Source organism: Diabrotica virgifera, chromosome 9, assembly GCF_917563875.1.
Source record: "Diabrotica virgifera virgifera chromosome 9, PGI_DIABVI_V3a".
Lineage (NCBI taxonomy): Eukaryota > Metazoa > Arthropoda > Insecta > Coleoptera > Chrysomelidae > Diabrotica > Diabrotica virgifera.
Window position 1 is genome coordinate 189,309,905 of NC_065451.1, and position 15,985 is coordinate 189,325,889.

At 33.7% G+C, this 15,985-nt stretch overlaps 1 protein-coding gene across 1 annotated transcript in view; it reads left to right on the top strand.

Annotated features, from left to right (window-relative positions):
- LOC126892884 (phospholipase A2-like) overlaps positions 1-12,098 on the top strand; it is a 40,808-nt gene extending 28,710 nt beyond the window's left edge. Inside the window, exons 3-4 of the mRNA XM_050662706.1 lie at positions 444-593; positions 11,955-12,098. Of these exons, the coding sequence (XP_050518663.1) occupies positions 444-593; positions 11,955-12,033 (229 nt within the window). The 3' untranslated portion in view covers positions 12,034-12,098. The remainder of the gene's footprint in view (positions 1-443; positions 594-11,954) is intronic.
- The last annotated feature ends 3,887 nt before the right edge of the window (positions 12,099-15,985 follow it).

Below are 15,985 nucleotides of genomic sequence, written 5' to 3' on the forward strand. Positions count from 1 at the left end.
GTTAGTTAATCTTACGATGTATTTTAGGTCTTGTTTGTAATAATAAACCTTTTTTTATAAATAAATTAATAATTTAACTGTAGAAAAGCAGCACTTTTTCGTCTTTTATTCATTGATTATATAAAGGAATCAAGTCCCAGCCTTTAAAAACGACTTTTTGGCCTTAATCGTTTTCAAAGCCAAGTTTGTTGTATCACATGTCACTCTACTAGTCTCTTTCTACATTTCATCTGTAGAACAAAATTTGATAGGTCATAAAGTTTCTAAACTAAATAGTTTTTTTTGTTTTTCTCAAAACTAAGTATTGTGGACTTATACCCTTTATACAATAAGCGCTTCAATTATCAACAATGTCCTTATTTGAAAAATAAGATTAGGTACTACTAGTACCTAACTAAGTCAGTTTAATAGATTGAAAAGAATTAAATATTTTGTATTTTTAGATTAAGCTGTGACTGCGACATGGCATTTTACAACTGTTTAAAAGCAGTAGACAGGAGAACCTCCAGAAAAGTTGGAAAGCTATATTTTACTGGTTTGAGAAACAAGTGTTTTAAAAAGGACTATCCATATGTGTGTGAGCGATATACATGGTAAGTGTTTGCTTTTATTTAATTATTCTTGCAATGAAATGTACCTAGATAGGGGAGACCGGGGCAGAACGGGATACTTAAGAAAGAAAAAATCATAGAAAGAAAACTAAACTGTGTATTAAAAAATAACAAAGTCAGACAGGATCACGTGCTATTAAGCTTCATAGAAATGACTTTATTTATAATCCAAATTGCTTAGTTATTTGGTTATAAAGAACTTAACTTATCAGTGCGAAATTCCCGTTTTGCCCCGGTTACGGGGCATAATGGGAAATGCTACGGGGCAAAATGGGAATGTATTTTGGTCAAGCTGGCAGAGTTCACAAATATGAGCACCTTCGTCTTCATCCTCAACATATGCGCAGAAATTATGAGCCCGTCCATGGCAGACACTACACACTACCCATCCTTCAGTTGACTGCAAATATAAGTATCCACAGTGGATGCAACCACAATCTTCATCATCTTCTGATGACGCAATGTCGATCTCGTTTTCTTCTTTATTTTTCTTTGATTTTTTTTTATTAGTTTCAGTTTTAGTCAGGTTCTTCTTACAAAGTTTGAATGCTGTAAAATAGTGGCAATTTAGGAGAGTGGGGCAAGTGGGATAATATCCCGTCTTGCCCCGACCGCCTTGCTCCAACAGACATCATTTCAAATAAAATTAGTAATTCTAACGTAAAAGCTATAAAACGGTTCGCAGCACGCAATATTAAAATTCAGTAACATATCTATCATATTTTAATGAAAAACGTGATAAAACTTGCTTATTACTCATCTTATAGCACTTCTATAAATATCACCAATATTTTTAAGAAAACAAAAGAAAACGAATTTTATGTCTGTAAAAAGCAAACTACGTGATTAAAAGTTTCTTTCTAATGACTGAAGTGAGTCAACCCACGTTCGTTCCAATGGCGCTATTGCCGATATTATGACGACTGTAAGTTATGCACACCGATGCATTTCCCGTTCTGCCCCGAGCCTCGTTTTGCCCCGGTCTCCTCTATATTGAGTATCTTCTTCTTCATGTACCATGTTCTTTCAGAACGTTGGTTACCATCATAGCTATCTTAATTTTATTCACTGCCACCCTAAATAGCACGCTTGTACCAATACCATACCAACATCGCAAGTTCTTCAATCATGAAGTCCTTCTTCGTCCTGGACTCCTGGACTGTGTTTGTTTGTTATTTTCCCTTGCATAATATTTTGTAGCTTTGGATATTTCTTTATTTAATTATCCAGATATTATAGAAATATCCAAAGCTATTAGACAAGACACTCGAAAATACAACCAAGAACAAATCGAACATACCATTGAGAACAATAGAAGTATGAAAGTATTGAGAAGAAGACTAAGAACGGGGACAAGGCAGATAATAAAGATTAAAGATAGAAATGGTCATCTTACAACCAACAGAGAGGAAACCCTTAAAATAGTTGAAGACTTCTACAAATTGCTGTACACAAGCCAACACAAAGTAAATAGCAAAGAAGATCAAGTACCAGAAATATTAACAAGGAAAAAGTGCATTGTCAACCAAGGATCAGAACTGCTACCGGAAATCACAATAGACGAAATAAAACTAGCCCTAAGAAAAGCTAAGAATAACAAATCTCCAGGCGAGGATTGTGTGGTTACTGATGCAATCAAAATCGGAGGCACTTGTTTTCTTAAGAAAATAAAAAACCTTTTTAACATGTGCCTTTTAGATAGTAATATATCCGACAAATGGCACAATGCTGAAGTAATTCTATTGTACAAAAATTAGAAAATTACAGACCTATAAGCTTTCTTAGTCACTTATACAAACTCCATACAAGAACAGTAACGAATCGCCTTGAGAAAAAACTTGATATCTACCAGCCAATGGAGCAAGCGGGATTTCGTACCGGATTTGGAACAAATGATCACCTACAGAGCATTAAAACGGTAATAGAAAAGACTATCGAATACAATCGACCACTCGTTTTGGCTTTTGTAGATTTCCCTAAAGCCTTTGACACGGTAGAGTTTGACAAAATTCTGGAAGCACTACAAGCATGCCGCTTTGACTACCGATACACAAGGTTAATTTACAATACATACAAGAACGCAACTATGTCGGTGAAACTACATAAAAACACGGACCATATCCCAATCGGCAGAGGAGTCCGACAGGGCGATACCTTATCGCCTAAACTGTTTACCGCAGTACTAGAATATGCTTGTAAAAAACTTAACTGGGAAGAGCGAGGCCTGAATATTGACGGTAGAAGATTAACAAATTTGAAATTCGCAGACGACATAGTTTTATTCTCTGACAACCTTAAGGAGATATGTACAATGCTACATGAACTTCAGTTACTGTGTACCAGTGTAGGTCTTAAAATAAACATCTCCAAAACAAAATTCATGACAAACTTAGTACCTAGCGGAAATATCAATATTGGAGACAACGAAGTAGAGCTAGTGGAAAAATACATATACCTTGGACACGAAATAAAGATTACAAGAGACAACCAAACATGCGAACTACGAAGAAGAATAAACCTAGCATGGGCAACCTATGGAAAACTCAAAGACATCTTTAAAAGCGATATACCAATTTCTTTAAAACGTAAAACATTTGACCAATGTGTGTTGCCTGTGATGACTTATTGTGCCGAAACTTTGACATTGACAGCTACAACTTCTAAAATGCTGCAAATAGCCCAGAGGAAAATGGAAAGGTCAATGCTGAGTATATCGCTTCGTGACCGAGTTAGAAATGAAGACTTAAGACGAAGAACAGGAGTTACCGATGTAATTTCCCGAATTGCCACCCTGAAATGGAACTGGGCCGGACCCGTCGCCCGAATCAGTGATGGGAGATGGACAAAGAGATTACTTGAGTGGAGGCCGAGATTAGACAAAAGAAGTAGAGGAAGACCACCTACTCGTTGGACTGACGATCTCAAGAAAATGTCTAGAAATTGGATGCAAAGTTCTCAAAATAGAGCACAATGGACAAAAATGAGGGAGGACTATGTACAGCAGTGGACGCAAAGGGCTGGATGATGATGATGAATATTTTGTAGCAACCTATATTTGGGACCTCTCATTACATGTCCGAAATACTCCAGCTTTCTCTGCTTGATGCTTTTTATGATCTCAGTAGTCTTGCTGAGACGTTCTACTATTGTGGAGTTTCGAATCTTCTTCACACAAGAAACTTTTAAAATTATTCTATAGCAACACATTTCGAAAGCATCAAGGCGAATTGGATCAATTCACAGTTTAAGACTCGACACCATAAAGTAAGACCGAGAACACGTAGCAGCGAAGTAGGCGGATCCTCAATGCCAATTTTAGGTCTCTGTTACATAACACCTTGGATATCCTTCTAAAAGCAGCTCCGGTCTGCTCTATTCTGGATCTAATTTCACCGTGACTCTCTGCGTTACAATTTAACTGATATCCAAGATAAACCATTTGATCAAATTGCTTAAGTTTGCTATTATTTATATACCGGGTGTCCACTTATAATGCTTAAAGTAATGCTTAAAATTTGCAATGAGATCTGGAATACCGGAAAGTGGCCAAATGACTGGGGTAAACTCACGTTTATTCCCATATACAAAAAAGGTTCTCGACAGATTGCAGTAATTACCGTACAGTAGCGTTGATATCTCACGCGAGCAAAGTACTTCTAACAATAATCAATGAAAGATTAAAATCCATTCTCTTACCGCAAATTCCCCAAGAACAATGCGGATTCGTCCCAAGTAGGGGAACAAGAGAACACATTCTTAATATTCGTCAAATTATCGAAAAATCTCGAGAGTTTAACATTGAAACATATTTGTGCTTTGTTGACTACTCCAAGGCCTTCGATAACGTAAAATGTAACAAAATGTGGCATATACTTAGAGAAATGGGTACGCCAGAACATCTAATCTATCTATTACAAGCACTTTATGTAAATAACACCGCTAATGTAAGAGTTAATAATGTGGTTTCGAAAAACTTCAAATTAAAATCTGGAGTACGGCAGGAATGTATAATATCCCCCATTCTATTCAATATATACAGCGTGTCTACTTAAGTTGGAAACATATGGTAAACTTTTTTATTATTAATTTTACGAAAAAAAGTTATTCTTCATAAAAAGTTCTGCATACTCTAAAACCTAAGATTCAATCATCATCTATCAAATTTTATCAATATTGTACGAGGTATGTCAAAAAATATGAATTTCGGTCAAGGGTAAAGTACCTTTATTTTTCTCAATATCGAAAATTCTTTTAATAAAAAGTTGTTTGGAATTAAAAACTAAGATCAAATATGCAATTACATGCATCTAATTGAAAAAAAAAATTCTCAAATTTATGGATACCCAACATCGTTTTTAATTATTACAAATATGATAACTCGTTTATTATTCATTTTACGAAAAAAAGTTATTCTTCATAAAAAGCTTTGCATGGTCTAAAATCTAAGACACAACCGTGATATATCAACTTTTATTAATTTTATACGAGGTGTGTCAAAAAATATGAAATTCGCTCAAGATTATAGTACCTTTATATTTCACCATATTTCAATTAGAAGGATGTAATTGCATATTGAAACATAGTTTTTAATTCTAAACAACTTTTTTAATAACCGTTTTCAATATTGTGAAAAATAAAGGTACTTTACTCTTGAGTGAAATTCATATTTTTTGACATACCTCGTATAAAATTAATAAAATGTGATATCTGATGGTTGCATCTTCGATCTCAGGACATACAGAGCTTTTTATAATGAATACCTTCTTTTCGTAAAAGTAATAATAAAAGATTTATCGTATGTGTAATAAATAAAAACGAAGTTAGTATCAATAAATTTGAGAAAAATTTGGAAAATATTTTTTTTCAATTAGAAGCATGTAATTGCATATTTGATCTTATTTTTATTTCCAAACAACTTTTCATAATAAGAATTTTCGATATTGAGAGAAATAAAGGTACTTTACTCTTGAACGAAGTTCATATTTTTTGACATACCTCGTATAATATTGACAAAATTTGATATCTGATGATTGAATCTTAGGTTTTAGAGCATGCAGAACTTTTTATAAAGAATAACTTTTTTTCGTAAAATGAATAACAAAAAAGTTTCCCATATGTTTCCAACTTAAGTAGACACGCTGTATATAGTGAACCACATTATGCGTCAAGTTTTTGAGGAATGGCAAGGTGGAGCAACGATAGGAGGAAGAAAAATAAAAAACCTACGTTATGCTGATGACACTGTTATATTGGCGTCTTCACCAGAAGTAGTGGAATGAAATTATGAATAGGCTAGGAACGGTGAGTACGGAATATGGTTTGAAAATAAATATACAGAAAACCAAAGTAATGATCATCGATAGAATCCGAGACAACCAACCGGAGATAAGAGACTTGGCAGGTTACGAAGTGGTCAGACAATTTAATTACTTAGGCTCCGTTATTACTAACAGTGGAGGATGCGAAGACGAGATTCGTAGGCGCATCAGATCGGCAACAGCCAAACTCACAAAAATATGGAAGAATACTGACATTACAAAAAACACAAAATTACGCCTTGTCCGAGCGTTAATATTTCCTATCGCCACCTACGCTTCAGAGACTTGAACCATCAAAAAAGCAGATTCAAAACGTATAATGGCATTTGAAATGTGGGTCTACCGGAGAATGTTGCGCATACCATGGACCGCACATCGCACAAATAATTCAATATTAGCCGAACTTAACATAAAAACTAGACTCAGCACAACTATCAACCAAAATATACTGAGATATTTTGGACATATAATTAGAAGAAGAGAAGGCATGGAACGAATGATAGTTGAAGGCAACGTACAGGGCAGAAGATCCAGAGGAAGATCTGCATTACGATGGTCGGACCAAATAAAGAACATGACCGGTTACTCATTCTCCGAAGCAAAACAGCACGCACAGGAGAGAGAGAACTGGACAGAAATAGTCAAACGACTTACATGAGGCCACTACATCCTTACGAAGGAGAACAGATAGAGGAGGAGGAGGTCCACTTATATTTTCCCCCATTTTAACTGCCTCTATAACTTCTAAACGGCTCAAGATAAAAATATGCGGTTTTCGCTGAAATGTTTTATTTTAGTAAAAGTTTTGTTTGAATGGATTGAATTTTTATATCGCTTTCAAATTCGAAAAAGAAATGGCGGATTTTTGAAAAAAACGTTGTTGACTTTTTTTAATGGAACACCCAGTATATATTTTTGTAAATTTAAAAAAGGTCATTCACCTATCCAGCGATATAAAGTTTTTCACTGAGTAATTAATTTTTAAAATGAGAGGTGCAACGTGGATATCACATATACACATTATACCTAAATAACAATAACTAAGCAAATTGATATTATTCCCTCATTGCATCCCTCATTTTAAAAATTAATTGCTCACTCATTTGACAACCGATTTTAAAAATTTTTATATCGCTGGATAGGTAAATGACCGTTTTTTCAAGTGACAAGAAAATATACTGGCTGTTTTAATAAAAAAAGTCAGCAACGTTTTTTTTTTCAAAAATCCGCCAATTTTTATTTAAAATTGATATAAAAAATGGTCATTTACCTATAAACTTGAAAAAAAAAACGGTCATTTACCTATCCAGCGATATAAATTTTTTTAAAATTGTTTGTCAAATGAGTGAGCAATTAATTTTTAAAATGAGAGATGCAATGTGGAAATCACATACCATAATATCAATTTACTTATTATGTTATTTAGTTATGTGATATACACGTTGCACCTACCATTTTAAAAATTAATTACTCAGTGATTTAACAACCTATTATGAAAAACTTTATATCGCTGGATAGGTGAATGACCTTTTTTTCAATTTACAAGAAAATATACTGGGTTAGTATATTTAAATAAACTTAGCAACAACACTTTAGTTTATTTTAGTAATATTTTGTATTTTGACAACGGCACCCGATTTGGGCGTCGAAACGTTAATAAAATTATTTTTTTCATTTTAATTGTGGCTTATTTCCCATATAAATAATTAATAATATACTGGGTGTTCCATTAAAAAAAGTCAACAATGTTTTTTTCAAAAATCCGCCATTTTTTTCGTATTTGAAAGCGATATAAAAAATTAAATCTCTGCAGACAAAACTTTTATTAAAATAAAACATTTCAGCGAAAACCACATATTTCTATCTTGAGCCGTTTAGAAGTTATAGGCAGTTAATGGGGGAAAATATAAGTGGACAACCGGTATATGGACGGTTTTATATTCTGATGGTTACTTATTACGAGTAAGAAAAGAAGTAATATTTGTAGATCTTCTTGAGTAGAAACTAGAAGTAATACTGTGTCGTCGAATTATTGACGATTTCACAGTTCACGATTATTCGTTCTTGTTTTTCAGAAACTGCATTTATGAAAACTCTTTCGAAATAAACGTTGAAAAGCGGGGGCGACAAGAGACATCCCTGCCGTACTCCTCTTCTAATATTAAGAGCATTTGATTCCAAACCGTCTACTAAAACTGATGTTTGATTCCAATACAAATTTCCAGTGTTTCCAATACTGCTGACCAACCCAATCGGCTTTCTCATTTTGGCAATTTCCCTCTTCATATTCTATTTTTAGTCCATAATCATTGAAATATATATTCAGTTGTTGAGCAAGGTGTTGTAGTTCTTCTAGTGTTCCCGCCTGAAGGACGGTATCGTCAGCATATCTTGTTATGAAGTGGCACACCGTTTATTATTAAGTCCTCACTGACTTCGGCCAACACTAATTCTGAGATGGCTTCACTGTATAAATTAAACAACAACGGTGATAAAATACACCCTTGGCGCACCCCACGGTGAATTTTGATATTCTCAGTCAGTTCATTTTTAACTTTCACTTTCGCTGTTTGATTCCAATAGAGTAGAGGTTACATATATAATTTTTATGTCTCTAATGTCTATATTGTTATTTAAAAAAATTTCTATGAGACGATTATGCTGCACTCTCACAAATGCCTTCTCAAAATCGATGAAACAGGCATATGCACTCACTGCAAACAGTGCATTCCGTGTTCCCAGCTTCTTCCCGCACCAATAATTTTATTGTATCACCTGAATGTCATTCTCAAGGGGTGTGCAAGCATAGACATATTAACAATAGACCAGGCTAGGGATATGCCACTCAATGCATCGGGGTGTAACGCCAATATCAAGTACGGTGGTCTAGCTATCTTTGTCTGTCGTACGAGTGTGAGCGTATCTACCAAGAGATGGGAGTAATGGAACGACACAGACACAGAGGCAGCGGCCATATACTAGAGAGAGAAAGCTTAGCGCAGGTAGAGAGAGATAGATAGACCACCGACCCGAACTGCTCCGCGTTACGCTATTTTTCAGACCTTGCCTAATCTATTATTGGTAATTATTTCTATGGTAGAGGAGCCCAAGCGAGGATATTTGCAGTTACTCGAGCGCGTCAGATTATTACATGGTGAGAAACCTTTTTCCCTGAAAATGTACCTTTACCATATATTGGCGCTTAATACAGGGGAGTTCGTTAAGGGGGGCCGAAAATAAAATCTATCCTTAGAAAAACTCGAAATCGTCAGTTTAAGATAAGGTAAGTTAAGTACAGTATTTCTCATGATCATCTTTCAGTGCGTCACAGTTTTTCGATTTCTTTCTAACGCATTAAATTGTATGTGACAGAAAAAAAGGCACGTCGGTGATTACATTTCGTCGGTGACATTTTTATAACATTTATTTTAGTTATTCTAGTTGTCGATAGATGGCGCCATAATAAAAAAATAATTTTTTTTAATTAGATAATAATATTACAAATATAATCTGTATAATTTATAAGACTATACAAATCAAAGAAAATACCATTTTATAAATGCAAGAAACACTTTTGATTTGTTTTTATTCCAAATTGAAAATAAAATAAAATGTCATGTTAGCATATATGTCATAAATGTGTATTATCACGGACTTACCCTTTTTCCTATCATTTGTTACGCACTGAAAAATGATCATGAGAAATACTGTACATGCAAAACAATGTATATTTCAAAAATCTGTCGATTTGAGCGGGGCTTAAGGAAATGGGTGATTCCCAAAGTTTTACAAGAAAAAAGCTAATATTTCGCGAAATGAATGACAAATCGAAAAACTAAAAAATAGTTGCTGAATATTTTTCAAAAATCTATCGAATGATACCAAACACGACTTCCTACGGAAAGGGGTGGGGGGTGAATTTGAAATTTTAAATACGAATCCGCGATATTTCGCGAAATGGACATCAGATCGAAAAACTGAAAAATACAATTAACTGGTTTTGCTGGGAAATAAGCCACAATTTTACTAAAAAAATGATTTTATTAATGTTTCGACGCCCAAATTGGGTGTCGTTGTCAAAATACAAAAAATATGAATGAATTCAACAAAAATGTTGTTGCTTAGTAAAAAAATTCTTCTATTAATTTATTTAATCTGACTCATTTATATCGCCAATTCAGACATATATTTTATACATTTTAAATTAGAAAACTTTAAAATGATATTGCCAATATTTATGAGTTGCATTCCTGGGACGACTTTATTGAAAGATAGTTCATTCGATTACATGAAATCAACCCCAACTCAGGAATATCCGTCACAAAAAATCATAAAATGTGATCTGTCTTTAAAAAGACAACCACATGCAATGGTGACAGTAAAATTCTCGCGCTAGAGATTCCATAGTAAATCACAAGGGAAAACCAGGAAAAAACCTCGTGATACTATCCCGACATCGTAAGTATTAGGTCTTACTTTTGTTTACTCTCAAAACTAATACCAAATTCTGACCTTAATATGTACATGTTATTTTAAATTATAAATAATATTAATAATACATAGATATATAAACAATACTAAAATACAAAATATGTACTAACTCGATAAGTTATTGACTTACTAATCCTGTTATTTTCTTTCTATTGACTTCCTCTTTTAGTATGGGTAACCACATCGTACTGCATTCTACCGAGGAATTTGTGACACAATTGGTTTCATTTAGCATAATTAATGCCGCTTCTTTGATTTTTCTCTTTTTACTATTAAATGAAACCAATTGTGTCGCAAATTCCTCAGTAGAAGGCAGTAGGATGTGGTTACCCATACTAAAAGAGAAAGTCAATAGAAAGAAAATACCAGGATTAGTAAGTCAATAACATATCGAGTTAGTACATATTTTATATTTTAGTATTGTTTATATATCTATGTATTATTAATATTATTTATAATTTAAAATAACATATGTACATATTAAGGTCAGAATTTGGTATTAGTTTTGAAAGTAAACTAAAGTAAGACCTAATACTTACGATGTCGGGATAGTATCACGAGGTTTTCTCCTGGTTTTCCCTTGTGATTTACTATGGAATCTCTAGCGCGAGAATTTTATTGTCACCATTGCATGTGGTTGTCTTTTTAAAGACAGATCACATGTTATGATTTTTTTGTGACGGATATTCTTGAGTTGGGGTTGATTTCATGTAATCGAATGAACTATTTTTCAATAAAGTCGTCCCAGGAACGCAACTCATAAATATTGGTAATATCATTTTAAAGTCTTTAATTTAAAATGTATAATACATGTCTGAATTGCCGATATAAATGAGTCAGATTAAATAAATTATTAGAAGAAATTTTTTATTAAGCAACAACATTTTTGTTGAACGACACCCGATTTGGGCGTCGGCGTCGAAACGTTAATAAAATAATTTTTTTAGTAAAATTGTGGCTTATTCCCCATCAAAACTAGTTAATTGCAAACAATGCCACAAGAATATAGCTTCTGAACAACACTGAAAAATACACTTATTCAATATTTTTGAAAAATCTATCGAATGGCACCAAACTCGATCCCCCACGGAGGTGGGGTGGGGGGTTACTTCAAAATTTTAAATGAGAGCCCCCATTTTTATTGCAGATTTGGATTCCTTGCGTAAAAATAAGTAACTTTTATTCGAGACATTTTTTCGAATTATGGATAGATGGTGCTATAAATCGGTAAATACGATTGTTGGAAATGGAACATTAAATTAAAAATGGAAAGTCTCCACTAAAAGGGAAAACTTTATTTAACTTTTTTTGGTTTTAGGACCTACTCTTCACAACCCAATAGGTCCTCATAGCGCTCGAGTGACTGCACATTTAGCATACTTTGCTCCCCTACCACTATGTGTGCAAGTCTCTCAGGCTGGGTTAAAAATTATTATTGTTTGCTTGCTTGCACGCTCTAGCTAGATTTAGATTATTTTTTACTTATATCCCATATGTTTTGCATATTTAATTAATTCGCTTGTATTCATTCCAGGTATGGTGTATGTGCACGGCATAAAGTTGATACGACTCAGGATAAGAAGTACCAATGGTTTGAAGTACCTCGGTTTTGATGTTAAACTATTTTTTGAGACTATTCAATTTAAGAAACAAATAAAGGCATTGTATGTATATAAAACTGACCTTATTTTTTTATAGTGAAAAGTATAAAATCCATTTCTCTTTGGCTGATCTTGAATTACTCATGTCGTTGATTGGTTTTTCGTTTCGAGTTGATAACAATATATCCTATCATCACCAGGCACGGTGTTCCATAAAAAATTTGAGCTGCCTCTGTTTAATCATTTGAGTGTGATGTGGCACCAATCGATACGTTCCTTCTTGTGATCAGCATTCAAATTATGAGGAATCAAACGATTGTTACGTAGTACCTAGTCCAAAGATGTTAGATTTCGAATAGAATAAGAAAGATCAGTTTAACCAAATGAGAAATCTATTATGTAATGTTGGTATGTTGGTTCGTGGGCTCTCAAAGATTTGGTTTGTCCGAACCAGATTTTTCGCATCAAATCTGTACGGATTATCCGCTCGTGTATGGGGCCCATTCCGATGTTTTTGTTTATCGTTATTACATAGAACTCTACATGCTTTATGTGAATAGGTACACACTATACATTTTGCATGTATTAGGGTTTTTTTCTTTTATGGCCTTTGGGAACTGCGCCCATTTAGCCAGCAACACTTCTTGAAATCGGCGCCTCACCATACACCAAGACCATTACGAATCCATCTCCGAATCCATTACAAAACAATCCAGGGTAGGTAAGGGAAAAAAAACTTCTCGCACCCAGATCGTTCAGGGTGACTAACCACATCCTAAGTAGGGATACGGGGTATTATTAATTTACACGACTAATTTTATAATCTAAAGTTTCAATTTACACGACTTAACATAATTTAGAAGAATCCTAAAGATTGACGGTTTGTTCAAAGCTAGTAAGTTCATCAGATTATATGGTGGATAAACGTTTTCTTGCAATAGCTGCATATTCAATAATAGTATATTGTACAACAAGAGAGAAAAAAGAAAAAAGAAGTGAGAGAGAAATATGTAATTTTCTCTCGTGTTGTACACTGTACTTTTTCTATGGATTGAAACACGCTGAAAGTCCTCCGTCTAAATATTTGAAAATTCTGACTCAGTTTACAGTTGTACACTTTCGCTACGCCCTGTATATCGATCTTCCGCAAAGTGCAGAGTATGGCGTTTTTCAATTCTCACGGGATTTGGATGTTTATTTCGGTTCTTGCGATTTCTTTGAAAATTGGTGTACTAAGGTACCCCAGATTGTTGATATTCTACAAAATTGTAAACGGAATATTTTTCAAAGAGTTTCCACGTTAAGTAGGGACTCAGAGCATAAAAGGTTTTTATGATATTTACAGTTTTGGTTTGTCGGTTATATGTTTCGTCGGTATCCAAATATCTATATAGAGGAAGAATCCCTGCAGTGTTGTAGTTTGCAAGATAAAGGCTTTTATGGCATTTACAGACAAGAAATACATTGAATGTTTGTATCGGGACCGGAAGGCTCAACCTAAAATAAGCCGATGCCTTTAGTAATAATGGTTCTCAAAACTAACTGTAATTGTATGAGTGAGTCATCGCATTTCGTGTAAACTCAAGAGATTTTGTTATTGCGAAGTTTAAGTAATTGTGGTTGGTTGAGAGTAGAACCATCATGGCGTTCGAGGGATGTCTTGAGAGTTTTTCTGACCATTTGGTTGGTGGAGAAATATCTGGTATGATTCCTATTGGTCTAAGTAGGAAGTCACTTTTTTTTTGGGAGAGGAACCCCCAAGTTTTAGAAGGATCGATTTAGCGGTCCTAGAGATCAGTTCCGTATAAGCTATCATCATGTTCAGTTGAGTTCCGTAGAAGTCACCATCAAGTGAAGTTGAGTGATCAGTTCCACCAGGGCCACCATCAAGTGAAGTTGAGTGATGAGTTCTCCCAGGGCCATCATCGAGTTAAGTTGAGTTTTGGTTCCCTTAGGGCCATCGTCATGGAGTAGTTTTCCAGTTTCCCAGCCGGCTAGGTTAATTCCAGCCCGGCGATGGTGATGGTGTATCGTGAACCCCGGCGATTTTCCCGCTGTTTCTAAGCAAATCGTCGTTATCATTTTATACCAATGTTGGTATCCACTAATTTCTTTTAAGCAGTCAGAACCAGAAGTAGGAGAGAAGAGTTTCAATTTTCTCATTACTATGTTTAACAGTGCAGTTAAAACATGTAGTATGTTCACATACTTTATTTTGGTCAAAGTTAATGAACTTTCAATAATCACGTTCGAGTCTAACTAAATAATTTTATTCGAGTAAAAGTAAATTTGATCCAGTTTAACGAACTTTTAAACTATTTATCTTCAAGTGAAAGCTGAATTTTTCTATAATAACGTTTGTTTATAAACAATGTACTGTTTGCTGTTTGCTGTAACTAACGACAGTGAAGTGTTTCGCGAGTGCAATAGGGCCTTGGACTTTCGAATCAAGCTACGAGGAATAAGCCAGGACACTAATTGTTAAGGTATAATTTTTATATTTGTAAAACTGTTCGTTCCATCTTTGATTAATTGGTAATCTGGTCTCTAATTATAACAGAGAGATCAGAGATTAATTTTTTTGTTTTTAATAAATAATGTTTGATTTTCAACATATAATTTATTTTCTTCCCTTCTCTCTTGAATCGTAAGAACATTAAAAAAAATTGACTGAGTATAGAATTCTGAATAAATATAAATAAGGTAAGTTACGTTATAATATTCTGTATATTATGTATATTTTTTTATTTGACTATTTTCTGTTTTATTTTGATTTAATACCATTTTTCTTTTAATATTTTTTTTGTATAAATTCTGGTTCCTTAGGTAACCAGTGGCGCCCAATATTTTATTTTTTTTCTTTATTTTTTATTTCACATCCATATTCCGATTTTTCTATCTTTCTAATTTTTCTAAGCTAATGAGAGTATATATCATAACATCTTTTAAAGAATCCACTTCCTTAAATCTCTTGATGACTTGAGCAACCGAGGTACTTAATAAATTTTTGTAGCACGAATTTTGTCAGATCTATATATCTTCATGTTTATCCAATTAATCGTGTTTCAGGATGCGTTTTTTTTTCAAGAGTTAAAACTTTAAAATTAAATAATTTAGGTGCTTTTAGGTATATTATATGCCTGAATTGAAATAAAATACATATATACAAATAGGTATTAATTATTCTTAATTTATATACGTTATTTATTTAAAATTATAATTCACAGTTGAACAGTCTTAAAAGGTAATTTTTGGTAAGTTTTGACAAGTTTAAACACATTTTGTTTGACAAAAATAATTGTGTTTGTATTGTGCATGTTACCATGGAAATGGCGATCATATGTATGTAAACCGGCGGTGAACCCGTGAGAAAAAATATTTCTCACTGCAATGGCCGACTTTTCTCACTGCCTGAGGAATTGTTCATTTTGAATGTATGTAAGTAGTGAGAGAAGTTGCACATTGTATAGCATCCATAGAAAAATTTCTTTTTGTCACATATTTGTCATACACTGCATAGTTGTTAGATTAGATAATAGTATCTTTAATTCTTTGTTGTAGGGATTTACGTTAACAGAATTTTCGTCTAGTTGACTAGAGAAACTTTTTAAAACTTAAATGAGTCGGTTACTACACCTACACGTAATCTATTAGGGTTACTGCACGTGAAACACCATAAACTATTAACTGCAGTTAAGAGGATATTTTTATGTTTAAATTGTTTATAAATCTGAAACTGATTTAAATAATAGCATAAACGTGATGAACAAAGTGAAAAGTTATTGGATATGTTTAAATATCATCCACTGGTTAGAAAGAGAAGTTTTTCTTACAGAGATGGAATGTTTAATACTTAAAATTCTTTTTATATCAACGCTTAATTTAGGTATTCACGCACAGGAGATAGAGGAAACCCTAAGATCACTTCAATCAATACTCATTTTTCCTGGTAAGTAGATCATTA